We start from the raw sequence: 15,483 nt of genomic DNA, 5'->3' as shown, positions 1-15,483 counted from the left end.
AAAAATTAATTCAAGTTTGGATGGTTTCACTTTTTTGGATTCACATTAAATTTTAAAATTTAAATTTAAGATTAAAAATTAAAACAAAGACACAAATATTGTATTTGAAGGAGAAAAAAAAACAAGATAACAAAATCATGAAACTAATTTATTGAAAAACACCCCAATGGATAAGTTATTTCAAGAGTGTGAACAGTGAGACAGAGACACATGTACAACAACAAATTCCTCATCAACATAGTTTAAAAACATAGGAATGGTCGCAGAAAGGAGCATTTTGGTTTATGAACATTTTAATCTGCTGTCTCCAGTGTGATGTGTACATGCTCCTCTTCACTGTAACTGTCTTGGAGGAAATTACAGTGGTTGGTGCTATTTATGCTGAGTACGCTATATCAAAATATACATCTTGTATGTGCCCATCATAAATATGCTATTTTAAAAAAATCCATGAAACAACAATTCATAAATTCCTGATTTGTGCGTAAATGTTGAATTACAATTACTTAAATACTCACAAGAAATGTAAACATTGCATGTCACTTAAAAAAAAAAGAAAAAATGAAGGATTCACCAGCTTTTTTCCTCATGGTTGATCACTGCTTAAGAAGTAAAGACCTACTTTCTCATTATAGAGGTGTGATAGCTGTCCTAGAATGCAATAAAGCATTCAATAGTAATAGTTCATGGTATCCTCTCTACCAGTTGGAGTCAAAAACCTTCTTGCACATGTTTGAATTCTCCTGATGAAGAGGGAATTCAGAGCCAGGGACGAGCAGGGTTTTTTTCTTTTGTGACGTGACACTTTTCCCAGATGACAAATTCTCATACTTGGTAAGATATTCCCTAGAAAATAAAAAATACAAGAGGGTTGCATAAGTTAAAGAAATAAGAACAGCATTTTTTAGTCCTAACCTAGTAAGTTATACAATACCTGACAGGGAAAGTAGCCTTATCCATCTGCATGCACACCAGGAAGGGGTATTCAGAGAACTGGACGGTGGTAATGAAGTCCAGCGATGCCTCTGTTTCAAAGCTGACCTCCAGACCAGACCTCAAAAAGTCCATATCCACGGTGACATTACCAGTGACCACTAATGTTCCCCTGGAAGAACCAAAACCACATTAAATGTGTTCATTAAAGTTGAAGTATATGCAAACCTGTAGTTATTTAAGTTTATGAGATCTACCCAAAGTGACCAAGTACAATTTCATAAACTAACCAAAATGATACAATTTTTCATGTTTATAACATAAACATTAAGAATTAAGAAAATTAATACTGCCACTCTAAACCAGATGCATAGCAGCTTGAAAATAAAAGTGACCAAAAAAACACATAGCTCTTCTTTATCTATTCAAGGGATTGGGGGAGGGTTAGATTACTATATCACATGTGCAACTCATGCACAACCCAGGTGATGACAGGCTACATTTTTAAAAGTGGGCAGTCCTGAAGGAATAAATCCTCCAACACAGCTTGAATGATGCCAAAAAACACTGGCCTAAGTTTAGCTGCTAGGTCTGTATCTTGTTCATAATTTTGCCAATTTCTCAACACAAACCAAATCAACATAACGAAGTTGTGTCAGTTTTGACTACCAACTATTATTTGGCATTTATAATTATAGTTGCTGATCTTGTTCTTTATTTCAACAGTCAATCTGCAGGTAAATTCAGTTTTTCACCATGCTAATTACACTTCCATGAACACCAAACAAGCCATTATTTCCACAATCTGCAACAATTTCTGTATCCAGCAACAGCATCACTAGCCGTTTTTTAATCAACATGTGTATGATTATTGTCAAGTATCACAGTGAAAAAGGATGATGTAAATGATAATATGTGTTTGTTTCTGAACAATCTGACATTTTCACTCTAGAAACCATTGTTACAGTCTGGTTTCTGCCTAATTTAATTTTAAGTAATCCTGAAACTGTTTGGATATTTATACAATTAAATAGCAAATAAGAACTATTCAAAATGCTTTTCTGTCTGTATGAAAAAAATGTTTATGTTTTAAATCAAAGAGTCGATAAAAAAAATCCTCTGGTACAGGAGGGATCGTGGAGACACACTTTGACAAAGATGCCAGGGTGGTTTGTTCTGCTGCTATAGATAGCCTGTCAGTCTATTATCAGAGTGGAAGAGGTACAACTATGCTGATCCATTCACCTGCCTTTGCCATTCCTTAGCACACACATAATCTTGAAGTCTAATTCCAAGATATGACCTTCGACAGTGGTCAAGAAACTGGCATATGAAAAAAATGAAAAAAAAAAATTTTTGTTTGAATTTTATTTCCCCTTACTCTGTTCCAAAGAATTATAGCTACATCAGTTCTGTCTTTAAAACACCAACCTCCCACTAAATATAATATCCACCATTTGTCACTCAGAGATGATATCATATGCCACTTGTGTCACGTATTTGAATGTTAAAAATCTGTCACTTTATTCGTAAACCTTGTTTCATCATCAGATGCTGTAAACGAACTGATTCCAGAGTGATGATGTGCTCCATTTTCAGCAGCTACTGTTTTTAACGGACTGTAATGTTTTTAAAATAGAGAACCAGACAGAACTGATGTCACAAGAAAGGAGACAGGTGGGAAGCACAATACTGGAGCATGTTCAGAGTGCCAGTGGAGCAAATGAATCAGACAGTCCTTGACGACCTTCTAAAGTTCACATAAATCCAACATCAACAGACATCTATTTGCAGTTATCTGACATGGCTGGAACCTCTAAAATGATTTAAATTTCAATCACCTAGATTATTTCTAAAACTTGTCTTACTATCAAAAGGCTTTTTTACCTACAACTGTGTTACATCATACAATGCATACAGTACTTGACAAATTTGGTAAAACAATCCATCACACTTCATGACTGTGTTGTGTTTGGACCATAATAAAAATTACATATTACAACATATGCTAAGGTTTTGCAGGGGCGGTGATGAAGCAATACAAAAAGATGTTTATGTTATTGTCTCTGAATAGTACCTGTTGTTGACACTGGTCTTGGACTCTCTGTACCACAGACTTATCTCCATCCCTCCAGAAATGTCAATGGCTAACCCTCCTTGAAACTCTGCACTCGCCTTCAAACCAGACTGCAGCTGGATAACCTGCAGGACCACAGATGAGAATAAATTATGCACAGAAGACTTTCTGACATACAAAAAAAATAATATTCTCTTTAATTACCATTAAATTTAATTAAAACAGACAATCACGTCTATTAACAATAACTATTTTGAATCAATCAAACACACACAGTCATAAAAAAAAACAAAAAAGGCACTATTACATTTGTGAACAGAATAAGACATAAAATGAAAAAAAAACCAGTCCTTCGTGTTAAAGGTCCCACAATGTACCCTCAATCACTTACACAATATGACAATCATATAATCACATCTCTACTTTACAACTTACTGTAAACTTCCCTTTTCAACCTGCAACTTCTGAAGGATAGTAAATATTTCTCATCAATAAATATAAGAGCATTATGCCGATAAGTGTCTACTGTGAAAGGGATCTTAATGTGGCTACTTACCTCAGAGTGATCACTCAGCAGGATGAGGCCCTTCACCACATTTATGGGGTCTCCAGTCATGGAGAACATTTTGGACATGAGATCACTGTAACCCTTGAAGAACGTGACAGGTCTTAACTGGACATCAAACAGCAGTGCTGACATCCCAGCAAATGACTCCAGGTCTTCCTCCCCCTCATCAGCCGTTGCAGCGATAAGGGACTCCAGACCCTGGGCTTCGATTGCTACCTGGAAGACAAAAGGTGCAATGAAATAGATATTTGATTCCATTGACGCTACATGAAAACTTTGTGTGCTTCTATTTTTAATTTATTAAAGTACCTGTAGTCCATGTAACATTGCTTCTTTACTAGCACCATAAATGTTCATGTTACTTCTTCTCAAGATCCCAGAGCCTGAATACAGGATGTCCAAACTATATGTGGAGGTCAAATCAGCAGATTCTGTAGAGGGGGTAGTTTGTTTTTTGTTATTTATTCACACACACAAGACTTAAGGGTCATGTAATGTTAATCTTGACTGGCACGCAATGAATTGGTTAAAAACACATCATTTTCTCACGCAGGCTACATTGCTGTAGCACCTCTTTTGTTCTCGAAAGATTCTTTAAGTCCCTACTATTTAAAAAAACAAGCTCTTTGGTCAGTTGTTTTCAGCATAAGCCAGATTTTTTGATTAAGTAAAGACGTCGCTCTCTAATTATGTGCTAACAAGGTATACTAACATGGTTTAAGTTTGCACAATAGCAGAAAAGGTGTGTACATTGTCTAATAATAATACACACCCAGTCTTAATGGTTTCAAAACAGCATTTTCTACAATTTTTTGTCTCTCAGTATAATTCAGGCAGATGGTAACCTGATTAAAGTTATGAAAACATTTAGCTGCTTTTATATAATTTAACACAATGCCATGATACATTTAAATTAACTGAGTCGTGGTGGTTCTCAAATAGAAATGCATTTCAAGAACTGCTGTTTCTGTTAAAAAACAGAAAAAAGTTATTCTTTCTGTTTAAAGCAAATAGGAAAGGCATAAAGCCAAAAATAATGTAGCAGCTCATTAAAAGAACTCAGATAGAATGAATGCAGCTCTGACGTTGATCATTTCACTGCTTAAAACATGAGTCAGTGAGTCTTCAAACTGGTCAAACAAAACTTAAGTTCTGCACAATGTTTAGTTGCTAAAGCTGTATCTGTGAGTTAGTATTAAAATTGTTTTAGCTAACGTGACTAGCATAAACAATTTGAGGAAAAACTTAATCATTAACCTGTCTGTTAACATGGTTTATGACAGACATATTTTGACAGACATTTACTTTCTATAATTGTCTTTTTTTCTTTTTTCCTCAAACTTACGTGCCATGAATCCTGAGAACGCCGACGATGACCCAACCTTAGCAAAGCGATCATAATTGTGGGAAATCATGTCTCTCATTGCTCGTCGCACAATCTTACTGAAAAAAAAAAAAGCCAAAACATATCATATAAGATGGGATCCACGGCATAAATGTACTATTTTGTTTTTGTTAAATGGGTAATCTTTTGCTATGCTGCACACCTGGCAGGCATCTGAAAGCGGACGATGTCCTGGATCTTTGACAGCATATACTTGTTCATTTCAAGGGGTAAGTTTCCAATTGACAGCAGCAGATTCTTGACTTCCATGTATGAAGGGTTGCTGCTGAGGATGACATCAGCAGCTGCAGCTCTCACATTTTTCTCATAGATTCGACGATTCTGGTGATAAACCCTGTTCACTGTCTGTTTAACCTGGAAAAAAATATGGTATCAGAAAGGAGATTCAAAATAGCAGTAAATACATTAAAGGAAATGTAACATAAGCTGTGGCTTACCTCACTGGTTATGAAATTGACATCGTATCTCTGCAGGGCAGTAAGGGCAATGGTGCTGTAAGAGCCAACCTCTGACTCTGCATATTTAGTAAAGATGGGAATGGCCTCTGGTAGTAGAGAGTTCTTCAGGGCCAGAAGGTACATCTGGACCTCACTCTCAACCTGTGTGCTCCCAGGACCACCTAAAATAATCTTCTTCACCTGAACCACTGTCTGAAAGTTAAACATACAAGTGGTGTTTTTTCAAGTTCGGATACATTATAAATGCATCTTTCACAAGATTTTTTTTGAGGCATGTGATGTATCTTGATAAGGAGATGTGGAAAAGTTGAACCTCAGGCAAAAATGTCTCTGGACGCTGACTTGAATAATAAAAAGAAGTTTATTACAAAAGTTCAGACATCAAAACAGATTTCTGCAGAAAAATCTGGAGGTCCCAAAACCAGAACGAAGACCTAAAGACCTGATGTGTCGTTCTGTCTTATATATGGTTTAAACAAAGAAAATTCCTCAGTCCTGTATCCTCCAATCATAGAGTTTGCATATAGGATGTTCGTGTGCATAGAAGACATGTTCGTGTGTGAATCCAGTCTGTAGGACAGAGAACCTTATATGGTAAATCTTGAGTGTGTACCATACAAATGCTATGCTTAGATCCCTCACATGGTTATCTCTTTACTATATGTTGTTATATATGGGATATTTTTGTAAACTCACCGGTAAATTGCAGCCTCCTTTCAAACACAGCTTGTGGATCAGTGCTCCCATAATGATCACCACTGATTCTTTAATTTCTGTGCTGCCAATTTTTCCTTTGGAAATATCCTGAAAAGACAGCATTTTTACTCCTAGTTAAAAAAATATTGAAAGAGGACACATAACCATAAATTGTTCTAGCACACAGCTAAAGTATAAAAATGTAGTTCGTTTCTCAAATTCCTATAAGCAAATTCACAAAAAAGATGGTATTCCAGTAACAACAGAACATATTTAGTTGATTTTGTTGAATTTTGATCAATAATTTACACAATATTTGAAAATTAAATTCAACTATATGGCGAAAATTCTATAATCTGCGATGAGCTGCCTTTTCCTAAATTCTAGGAATCAGAAAACAACCACACAATTGCTTGCTCAGCAGCAAACTCCTATTTTAAATGCACTGTAGGCAGATGCTACCATACGACAGAAGGTTTTACACTTTGCTTTAACTTGGTACTTACCAGCAAAGCCCTTAGCATTGTCTCGTCAGGATGAGAAGCAAAGCCACATGCATAGAGAAACCGCTCCTGCAAAACCAAACCCTTGGCATCGGTGAAGTTAAGAAACTCAAGCATGGCATCCAGAGATGCGGAAGTCTGAGAGGAAGTCACAGCATCCACCACCTGAGGTCTGACATTAACAAAACAATAGGTTAAGATGTAAAAATATTTGCATCCATATGCCACTGTCCTTAAAATGATTTCAGAAAGACACCATCGTGTCAACAGTAGCAAAATAAGATGTAGAAATGAAGGAGGAGCTGGTTTACAGAGACGTCTTGCTGGCACTTTTCAGCACTTTGAGGATCTCGTCCTTGGATGCCTTCCTAATGCTCTGGATGAGGGCCAGGAAGCTGCGAGGAGCTGTGGTCTTGGACAGGCTTGCTGGCTCCAGCTGCTTCTGTTCAGCCTGCCAATGTTCAAAAAGCTATGAGGGAGAGCACAGGGGAGAGGGGGATTAGAAGACAGATCATCCTCAGAGAGTAATTAAAGTACAAAAATACATTATATCTGGTTACTAATACAGTGTTATTAAGTGTCATTTTAAAATAATGACTTGTACAGTTTGTGGGGCCAGACATGATCTGCAAAGACCCTTATGTTGCCCACTGGTGCTTACAGTTTTAAAAGTTAAACTTGTCTAATGAAGGGGAGAAATGAGCTAAAAAGCCCAAATACCATTACGGTTTGTTTCTGCTTCAAAGCTAGCTATTTTAATTTGTAAGTCTTCGAAAATAACTAATTTTGGGTCAGGTCTTAAATGTCCACGGCTTAATCTTTTAACCCCTGAGGCGGGTGTGTGGGTTTTCTTTGTTGTGTGCAACTATTTGTTCAAACAGCTGCCACCATGCAAATTAACAGAAAATTGTGTCTAAATATGACCACAAAAGTAAAGATTCATTGTACTAAAATGAAACAGTACTCACTGATGGGCAGCCTTTGCACTTGGATTTCACCTTCTCAGCCACAATACCAACAGCTGCCAGTTTGCCATCAACTGACTTGACAACTTCAGAAACATCTTTTCCAGCAGCCTCCAGTGGTCCAGCCTCTGTACCTACCAACGTGAGGGTTTGCCTGTTAAAAAGGGAAACACATATTTAAAAGGAGCAGTTGTCAAGACATGGAATCACAAATAAATAGGTCTAGCGTGAAGAATATGGTGACATCTAGAGGTACAAATTTCAAAGTGCTGTAAGAAATAAAAAACTGCCTAAGAGCCAGTGTTTGGGGCTAATGTAGTCAAGCAATGATAAAACATAGTTCTTTCTTATTTTCACACAGCTTAAATGAAAAAAGTATAAATATCAAATTGCATTTCTTCCAACATAGCAACCTAAATGTTAATGGGTCTTTACCTGGAAACGACTTTAGCTGCTGTAGATCTCCGTGCATTAAGAGTCAGTGAGTGCATTTCTTCAGCCACAGCTGAGCGGATAAAGCCATCTTCAAGTGTGAACACTGTAACAGAATTGGACTTCTTGCTAATACCCAAGACCTAAATAAGAGAAAGAGGACATTTAGACAAAATAAGTAACCTACTTGCTAAAGTTTATCCTGTAGAACAATGTGTTGGTTCTGATGCAGACTAACCTTACTATGTGTAGTAAATCCGGTCTCTGAAGTTTTACACGTATCCAGGATCTTGGTTCTTGTTACTTGACCTTTTACTGCCTGATACTGAATTGTACACCTTCCAGACACGTCATTCTGTTTAAAGACATCACATTAGTCAAATGCATTAAAATTTGACTGAACTTAATGTGATATGGGAATCATCTTACTGTTTACCTCTACAACCTTCCCAGTATGGAACTGATATTGCAATAAGCTGGCCAGGCCTCGTTTTAGATTCTTGATGGTTGCAGGTTCTGCCCAGTAGGAATAAAAGGCTTTTGTCTAACAGATGTGTAAAAAAGAAAACAATGTGTTATAACAGAAATGTATGTTTTCTTACAAAGCATATATACTTTGACCAGATGATAAAGCAGCTACTGAGGTAAACAACCTTCTGGGCCCCTGCTCACAATGGCCTTCAGGGTGTCAGTTTTCCCTTTGCACACTTGTGTACAGAAACATGTGTGCATACTTATGACATCAAGGAGTATTTACATTATATGTTATTCTTTGAAGTGCAGTTCAAAAACAAGCCCCGACTACTTAAGCATTAGCACCTACAGTTATTTAAAAAGTCACTCATAAGACACTATCACCAACTAAAAATATTTTTACCAACACCCTATAATGACATACTATGTAAGGTAATTACTTTCAACATATTTATTTGATATGGGTTTCTTAATGTTATTTAAGCAAACTTTACATTTCTGTCATAACAGGCTTTTACTTGAAAAGATAGTAAGTTTGAAGATAGCAGTTGTCACTACCACCACTGGGAATGAAAAATGTAACAGATAAGCTCATTTCAACAGATTTTTTACATGTGTTTTGAGGCAAGTCTTGTCAGCTTGCCTAATGTAAAATACTAACCAAAAAAGACTAACCAAAAAGCTAGTGCAGCTAACATTAATGGCAGTCTGTGTTCAAATACATGTTGCTGCGCAAGTTAGCATAAGCTAGTTAGCATATGTGGCTAGCACTCATGGCAGTGCTAGCCAAATTAGTGCAAAATTCTTGCAAATTTTAATAAACAAATCCTGTGAAATATCTTACCAATAAGTGAATGACTAAATTACAAAATGAATCACGCAGTGTGATAGAAACAATGCTGCACTACTACTGTTAATATTACTACTTCTGTGGCAAGTGATGAAGTGATGGTGATTAATTGCTAAGCAACCAAAATAAAACCCACTGTTTAATTTGTAGACTTGTGGATTTTTCTGAGATTTGATTTTGCAGCAAACATTCAAGATCTAAGACAACAATCAACTTGCAGCACTGGTTTTTGTCATTTTAGATCTTTGAATTTTCCTGTTATTTCCTATAGGTAACACACAGATGTACAGAGATTGGTCATTTTTACTCATTAACATACCTCTTCACCTTTTCCACTCTTGTCATATTTTATCTTAAAAGGTCATATTAAAAAGCTGAAATGACAAGTTGAACTAGTTCTGAAGCATTGGTGTCACACTACAAACTTCTTTAGTGAGACTTCAGTTTGGCTCACTGATGGACTGTGTCCTGTAATGAATGTCAGCCGTCTGTTACTTCATCTTACAGTGTCTCCTTTACAGTATGAAATTTATTTGTGGCACCCAACCACAATATCAGATAGGACTACCATAAATAGACTGTCCGCTGCTACTGTCTGGTTTTTCCTGACGCCTGTTTCACAGACACACAGGACTCAACGCATTAGTCCACAACAAACCTGCATTAGTTTAAATTTTAGATAAAATGTCCTACCAAATGTTTTCTTCAGCTTTTATTTAACAGTAATGTGGTATGAAAATAATTCACTGTTTAATGTCAAGTGTAAACCAGCAGAAATAATGCCCAAACAATTTCCCACTGACTGCAGTGCTCACTGAACATGAGAAATTGAATACTTTCCTAAAAGGAATACTTTCTAAAGAATTAATTATATAATAAATGGCTTATTGAGGGTTAACAAAGTACTCATAAATGCTGTACAATTTAAAGGATAAATTTGCAGTTGCCTGTTTTAAAAATCCTTGCTAGTTAAATTTGTTTGTGTATCATCATGTAATACATGTGATTATGAAGGGTGTAATTAATTATTTTGAATTAAAATTATTATGCTATACATTAGTCGATAGAGTAAGTGATCACAATGTCCAATTTGTGTTTTTATCAATCAGGCAACCCATGAGATTTTCCAAATCATGGCTTTTAACCAGTCTGCTGATCTGCAATATATAACATTGCTAAAAAATGTATTTAGTATTTACTATTAGTAAAGCCATTATTGACAACTCATAAACTCGTTTTAATTTCCTAATCTTTGCTGTGCATTTCGACATTGCACTGAATCATAAATACAGACTTCAGTAGTTTACTTCAGCATTATCCTTGTCAAACTCTAGTCATTATTTTACTGTGACTCAGTCACTGACTCTCTGCACTCGTTGACCTTTGCACACACTTACGTACACACATTAATTTATCTGGTATTTTCCCCTCCAGCATCATCACTGTAGTAAAATCAAGCTTGTTAGTTCTCATAGATAGACCTAAGCACAAGAAAGTACTACGTTGACTTTCCACCATTTAATAACTTATGCAACCATGTTCTTTTTTCTGTGAACCACTAAAGCACTGGTTTAATGGATAAATACAAATTCTGCAGAAAATCCATGGCAAGCGTTTCATTGTTAATGTCCTCACCTTTCCATTTTTGAGGTGCAGCAGGCAAGGTTTTGTCAGAGCGGCTAGTTTGGTTTTCCCTAAAATGCTTTCAGTTGTGGATCCATGTAGGATATTTTTCTTCTCTGGTCTGTGAGATGCAGGCTCAATCTTCACGTTTGAGATCTGTTAAAGAGAGAATAATTTGTGTGTGTTATTTTAAGAAAAAACAAACCAAACCAATGAAGCATGCAGGCACACATTTGTAGTTCAAAACATTATGTGCATATATATATAAATTTCACTTGACTATATATTTACTCCAAAATATATGTCTGATCTGATGACACCAGATGAGCCACAGAGACTTCTAAGAGCATTAGTCCTTTTAAATGAGGTTGTAAGAATCATGTATGTGCCACTGTTTTTAATTAATGTGGAGTTTTTCTTTGTCTTTTTGAATATATTTTTTCAAATCTGTACACTGACAATGATGATGATGATATATATCCTGTTGATGTCTGCTTGTATCATATGTACCTCACTGCATGTATTCTGTTGTCTGTTTATATCTATTTTAGCTTGTTCTGTTTCTCTATCATTTGTATTATTCTTTTAAGTTTGTTTAAATTCTTTTATTTTTCATCTCTTATTCATTTTAGTTTGTTTTAATTTTTACTACTGAATGCTTCTTTTGCACCTTGTAATGCTTTTGATGTTTATGTAAAGCACTTTGAGTTGCCTTGTACATGAAATGTGCTATACAAATAAACCTGCCTTGTCTTTTTAAAAAAATCATAAGATGATATTATATCCTTCTAAACACATGATTAGGCCTACATACCGCCAGCTGAATCAGCTGGTCATCCTTGCTGTTTGGATCTCTCCAAACCAGGTTAACGTTTACGTCGCTTGAGATTCTGTAGCCAGCGCTGCCCTCTTTTGACCTTCTGGCCTTGTCTAGCAGGACCTCAGTGGTGTAGCTGAATTTGTACAGCTGGTTGTTGTTCAGCCGGGGTCCAGCTGCAACATCTGAAGAAACACAGGAAACACAGTTGGAGAAACAAACCCACAGTGAGAGTGATCTATGATTAAACTCTCAGTAAGATAATATATTTAGACAATGCACACTGATCATAATATCAAACAGAAAAAGACCAGTTATAATAAGGAGAATTTTTAGCTGTTGGAAGAAACATTCATTTCAAATATGTAGAAATTGTCTCACAAGACTCATCTTCCATTTTCTATACTACTTATTCTAAGTCTGGGTCACAGGGAAGCTGGAGCCTATACCAGCAATGAGGAGGTAAGAGGCAAGACACACCCTGGACAGGTCACCAGCCAATACAGAGACAAACAACTACTCTTGCTCACACTCAATCCTAGGTCTCAAATTTAAAGGGATCAATTAAGCTAACATGCATGTCGTTGGACAGAGGGGGGAAGCTAGAATACCAGGAGAAAATGCGGGGAGAACATACAAACTCTGCACAGAAAGGCCACTGTTTGAACACCAAGTGTACTTGGATGAACTGAAAGCAGCAGATCTGACAGACCATGCTTATGACATATGTATTATAATGAAGTGGTGTGTAAAGCCTCTGAAAAGGGCCTACTAGTATTTTTAAACAAAATAACATCTGTTTTACTGCTGGAAAGTCTTTTTCATGTTGCATCTTATGCTTCTCAAACACATTTCTCAAACTTTTTTCCCACAAAACATAAAGCTCTTCCTCTTCAGTATCCCTTTTCAATGACAGAGGTGCACAATGAATGAGGATCTGAAGTGATTCAATCATCTGCCACTGAACTGGGCGTGTTTCAGGTGAGAGGAGATAAAAAAATCTCTCCTCAGCTCTAATAATGACAAGCTTAGATGTGACTTTCAACCAAGACAGAAAACAGACTGACGTGTCATTATTTGATTTCATCATCAGTCCCCCATGTAGACTAGAGACCATCCCATAAATGCTGAGGCAGCTCGTCTGTTGAGACAGCTGGCAAAATGTTTCAGGAACAAACAGTAAAATATAAATGCAATTTGTTATGTTTTTCTTACAAATGTGCCTTAGCTTAAATGCTCTTCCTCTACTTATCACTAAGTGATGTATAAAGAGAAGATACTCCACTGACCATGAATATGGAAGAGGGTGTTTCCAGTCGGGATCCATTCATTTGCTTATATAAAAATCTCACTCTCAAAGAAAAGGATCTTAAAAATCTTAACCAAATACCCTTGGTAATTAACCTTTATCTCTACCATAAAAATGTCTTTTTCAAAGTCTAAAAGTTCTCTTGGCTAATTTCTACTGACATAGAATTAAAAAGCCATCTTCATATCACAAGTAAACTCCGCCATCATGTAGTATTTATCTAAAACTTCTTATTTGCACCCAAACATCGAAATAATATCGGCTGAATGAAAAATAATAAGGTCACAATAAGTAACCAACTCACCTTTGGTAGATGCTGAAACAGAGGAGGCTGCACAGAGAACGAATGCAACAACAACCAACATTGCTTGCTCTCAAGACAGGTTATTCTAACCGGCACTAAAGAGTCAGTGGCTGAAGTGGCACCAAAAGGCCAAAAAGAAAGGCAAAGCAAGTCCAAACCTCCCCTGTTATGTTTTATCTGAGGGGAGGGCAGACTCCAAACTCCACGCTCAAGTACTAAGTACGAGATAACTGCAAATCATTAACCTTAGCTGCACAGATTTGACAGGAACTTCTAGTATTGATAGATGCGTTCAAGTATTCCTTTTTAAAGCAGCAGGGCGGTGTCTGCGTCTGCGCGCGGACATGCGATTGATTAATCTGCGTTGACATTATCAGATTGATTCATTCTCGAGTAAGACCCGATGTCTTAAGTTTATTCTTTCAAATACATGAAGCTCGTTAACAAATAGTGAAATTCGATCACTTGAGAAAAGAAAAATGAAAAAAAGAAAGAAAAAAAAAAGAAGTTATATTTACCAGGAGCTGGAAGACAGAGGTCGTCATGTCAGACACCTTTCACCTACTTTCTCCTCCTGGTGAACAGGCTCTACTTTGTCGTCGTGACCTTGTTGGAGGAAATGGGCAGTCTTTTGAGGAAAAACCAGCCCTAAGGCTCAAATGACAGCCTCCCAAAGATTTGTAAGTTTTGAGTCTGGTTTATGGAGGTTATGGAGCCCATAATCAGCATACACATGAAAGTTATGGAACATATTGGATCTTTGGGTTGTTTAATTTAAACATAAGTAGCCTAAAGCTTTTATTAAAATTTCTGTGGATGGATATGGTTTGGTTCTGGACCCCATTAAACCAAAAAGCCCCTGAGAGTCTGCCTCTGTCTCCTATTTCAGTCAGTGGCAGCCTTGATTATTCATCTTTATCTGTCTTTGCATTTTTACAATATGTTACATCATATCCAACCTTATGGTTTATCGTTTTATATAAAGGCTTTTATTCCTGAGGCATATTTAATGGTATTGCTGCACCTGGTTGATTTCTCGTATTCATACAGCCAAATAACCCTTTAAATGTCCAGCTGCTTAGTGAAAGAAAAGTCACAGTAAAGCTTAATAATAACATCTTTATATTTAGCAACTTCACAAGACATAATCATTTTATATGATCAATAATTATGCTTATTAAAACTTACTAATGTTCATTTGGATGATAGTAACACTTTTGGCACTGACGTTTTTAAAATTTATAAGATATACTGTAAATGAGAAAAAAAATGTGGAATATGAACCAGAGTTTATGAAGGCTGTGTTTGTCACAATTTTGTAACTTTGGCACCTTAAGGTTTAAAAGCAATAAGTTTGCTTTTGAAAAAGAAAACCCACCCATCAATATACAGGCACTAGTGTAACTGAGCATCATCAACCCAAATGTAGTAAAAATAGGGACAGAAAACAAAACTTTCTTCATGACATGTCTTCTGACAAACAAGCTGTATTTGTCATTAAAAAAGGCAAGTGATAATACAATATTACAATACAATATTGAAAACCTTTATCACTACAAACCAAGAGTAAATGTCTGAGCATAAAGTACTCATCATGTAGACAAACCATGTTACTGCTGGATTATTACATTTTCAAATTATTACTGATGCATTCACATATAAGCAGAATTGTAAATTATCCTGCTGATTAGCATGAAGCTCATTTTAGCAATTAAATATATTGTTAAATCAGTCACTGATTACAACTCCACTGAAGTACAACATTTAAGTAAATTTGATGTATTACAAAACTCAGAAACTAATGACATGATCACTGGCCTGAGAACATGCAAATGTGACTAAACTGCCAGTGGGTGTCAGTTTCTCTTATCCTCATCTCAGATGGTTGCCAGTTTGCAGCCTCTTTAAAACCAAGATTTTATCCAAGGTGTGCTGAAAACAAAAGTTCCCTTTACAGTTGATCCCTCCAGCAGTTCATTCATTGTCCTGAAGTAACAACAATTAGGATTAAATTTTAGATTAAACTGTAGAGTACTCTGAACATCAGAGTGAGAAGAAGTTGGACTGAT

The 15,483-nt window shown here is 36.3% G+C and overlaps 1 protein-coding gene across 1 annotated transcript; it reads right to left on the bottom strand.

Moving 5' to 3' along the window:
* Positions 1–189: 189 nt before the first annotated feature.
* On the bottom strand, positions 190–13,610 carry LOC121638191 (microsomal triglyceride transfer protein). Its single transcript, XM_041982773.1, has 18 exons — positions 13,415–13,610; positions 11,799–11,986; positions 10,997–11,140; positions 8,474–8,581; positions 8,276–8,392; positions 8,041–8,180; positions 7,609–7,759; positions 6,952–7,109; positions 6,644–6,812; positions 6,138–6,245; positions 5,421–5,633; positions 5,126–5,337; positions 4,924–5,021; positions 3,888–4,009; positions 3,567–3,794; positions 3,011–3,135; positions 935–1,105; positions 190–846 (listed from the first exon to the last, which is right to left on the bottom strand). The coding sequence occupies exons 1-18, from the start codon at positions 13,473–13,475 to the stop codon at positions 699–701; spliced, it is 2,661 nt and encodes an 886-aa protein (XP_041838707.1). The 5' UTR covers positions 13,476–13,610; the 3' UTR covers positions 190–698.
* Between the last annotated feature and the right edge of the window lie 1,873 nt (positions 13,611–15,483).

This window comes from Melanotaenia boesemani, chromosome 4 (assembly GCF_017639745.1).
Source record: "Melanotaenia boesemani isolate fMelBoe1 chromosome 4, fMelBoe1.pri, whole genome shotgun sequence".
Taxonomy (NCBI): Eukaryota; Metazoa; Chordata; class Actinopteri; order Atheriniformes; family Melanotaeniidae; genus Melanotaenia; species Melanotaenia boesemani.
This window is presented reverse-complemented; position numbering and strand designations above follow the sequence as displayed.

Bases quoted from the DNA above. Each gene is read 5' to 3' on its own strand.
- LOC121638191 (XM_041982773.1), bottom strand. From the start codon at position 13,475: ATGTTGGTTGTTGTTGCATTCGTTCTCTGTGCAGCCTCCTCTGTTTCA. The intron at 7,760-8,040 runs GTAAAGACCCAT...CCTTTTTAACAG, and splicing joins GCAGCTAAAGTCGTTTCCAG to GCAAACCCTCACGTTGGTAG. The intron at 5,338-5,420 runs GTAAGCCACAGC...ATTTTTTTCCAG, and splicing joins TCAATTTCATAACCAGTGAG to GTTAAACAGACAGTGAACAG.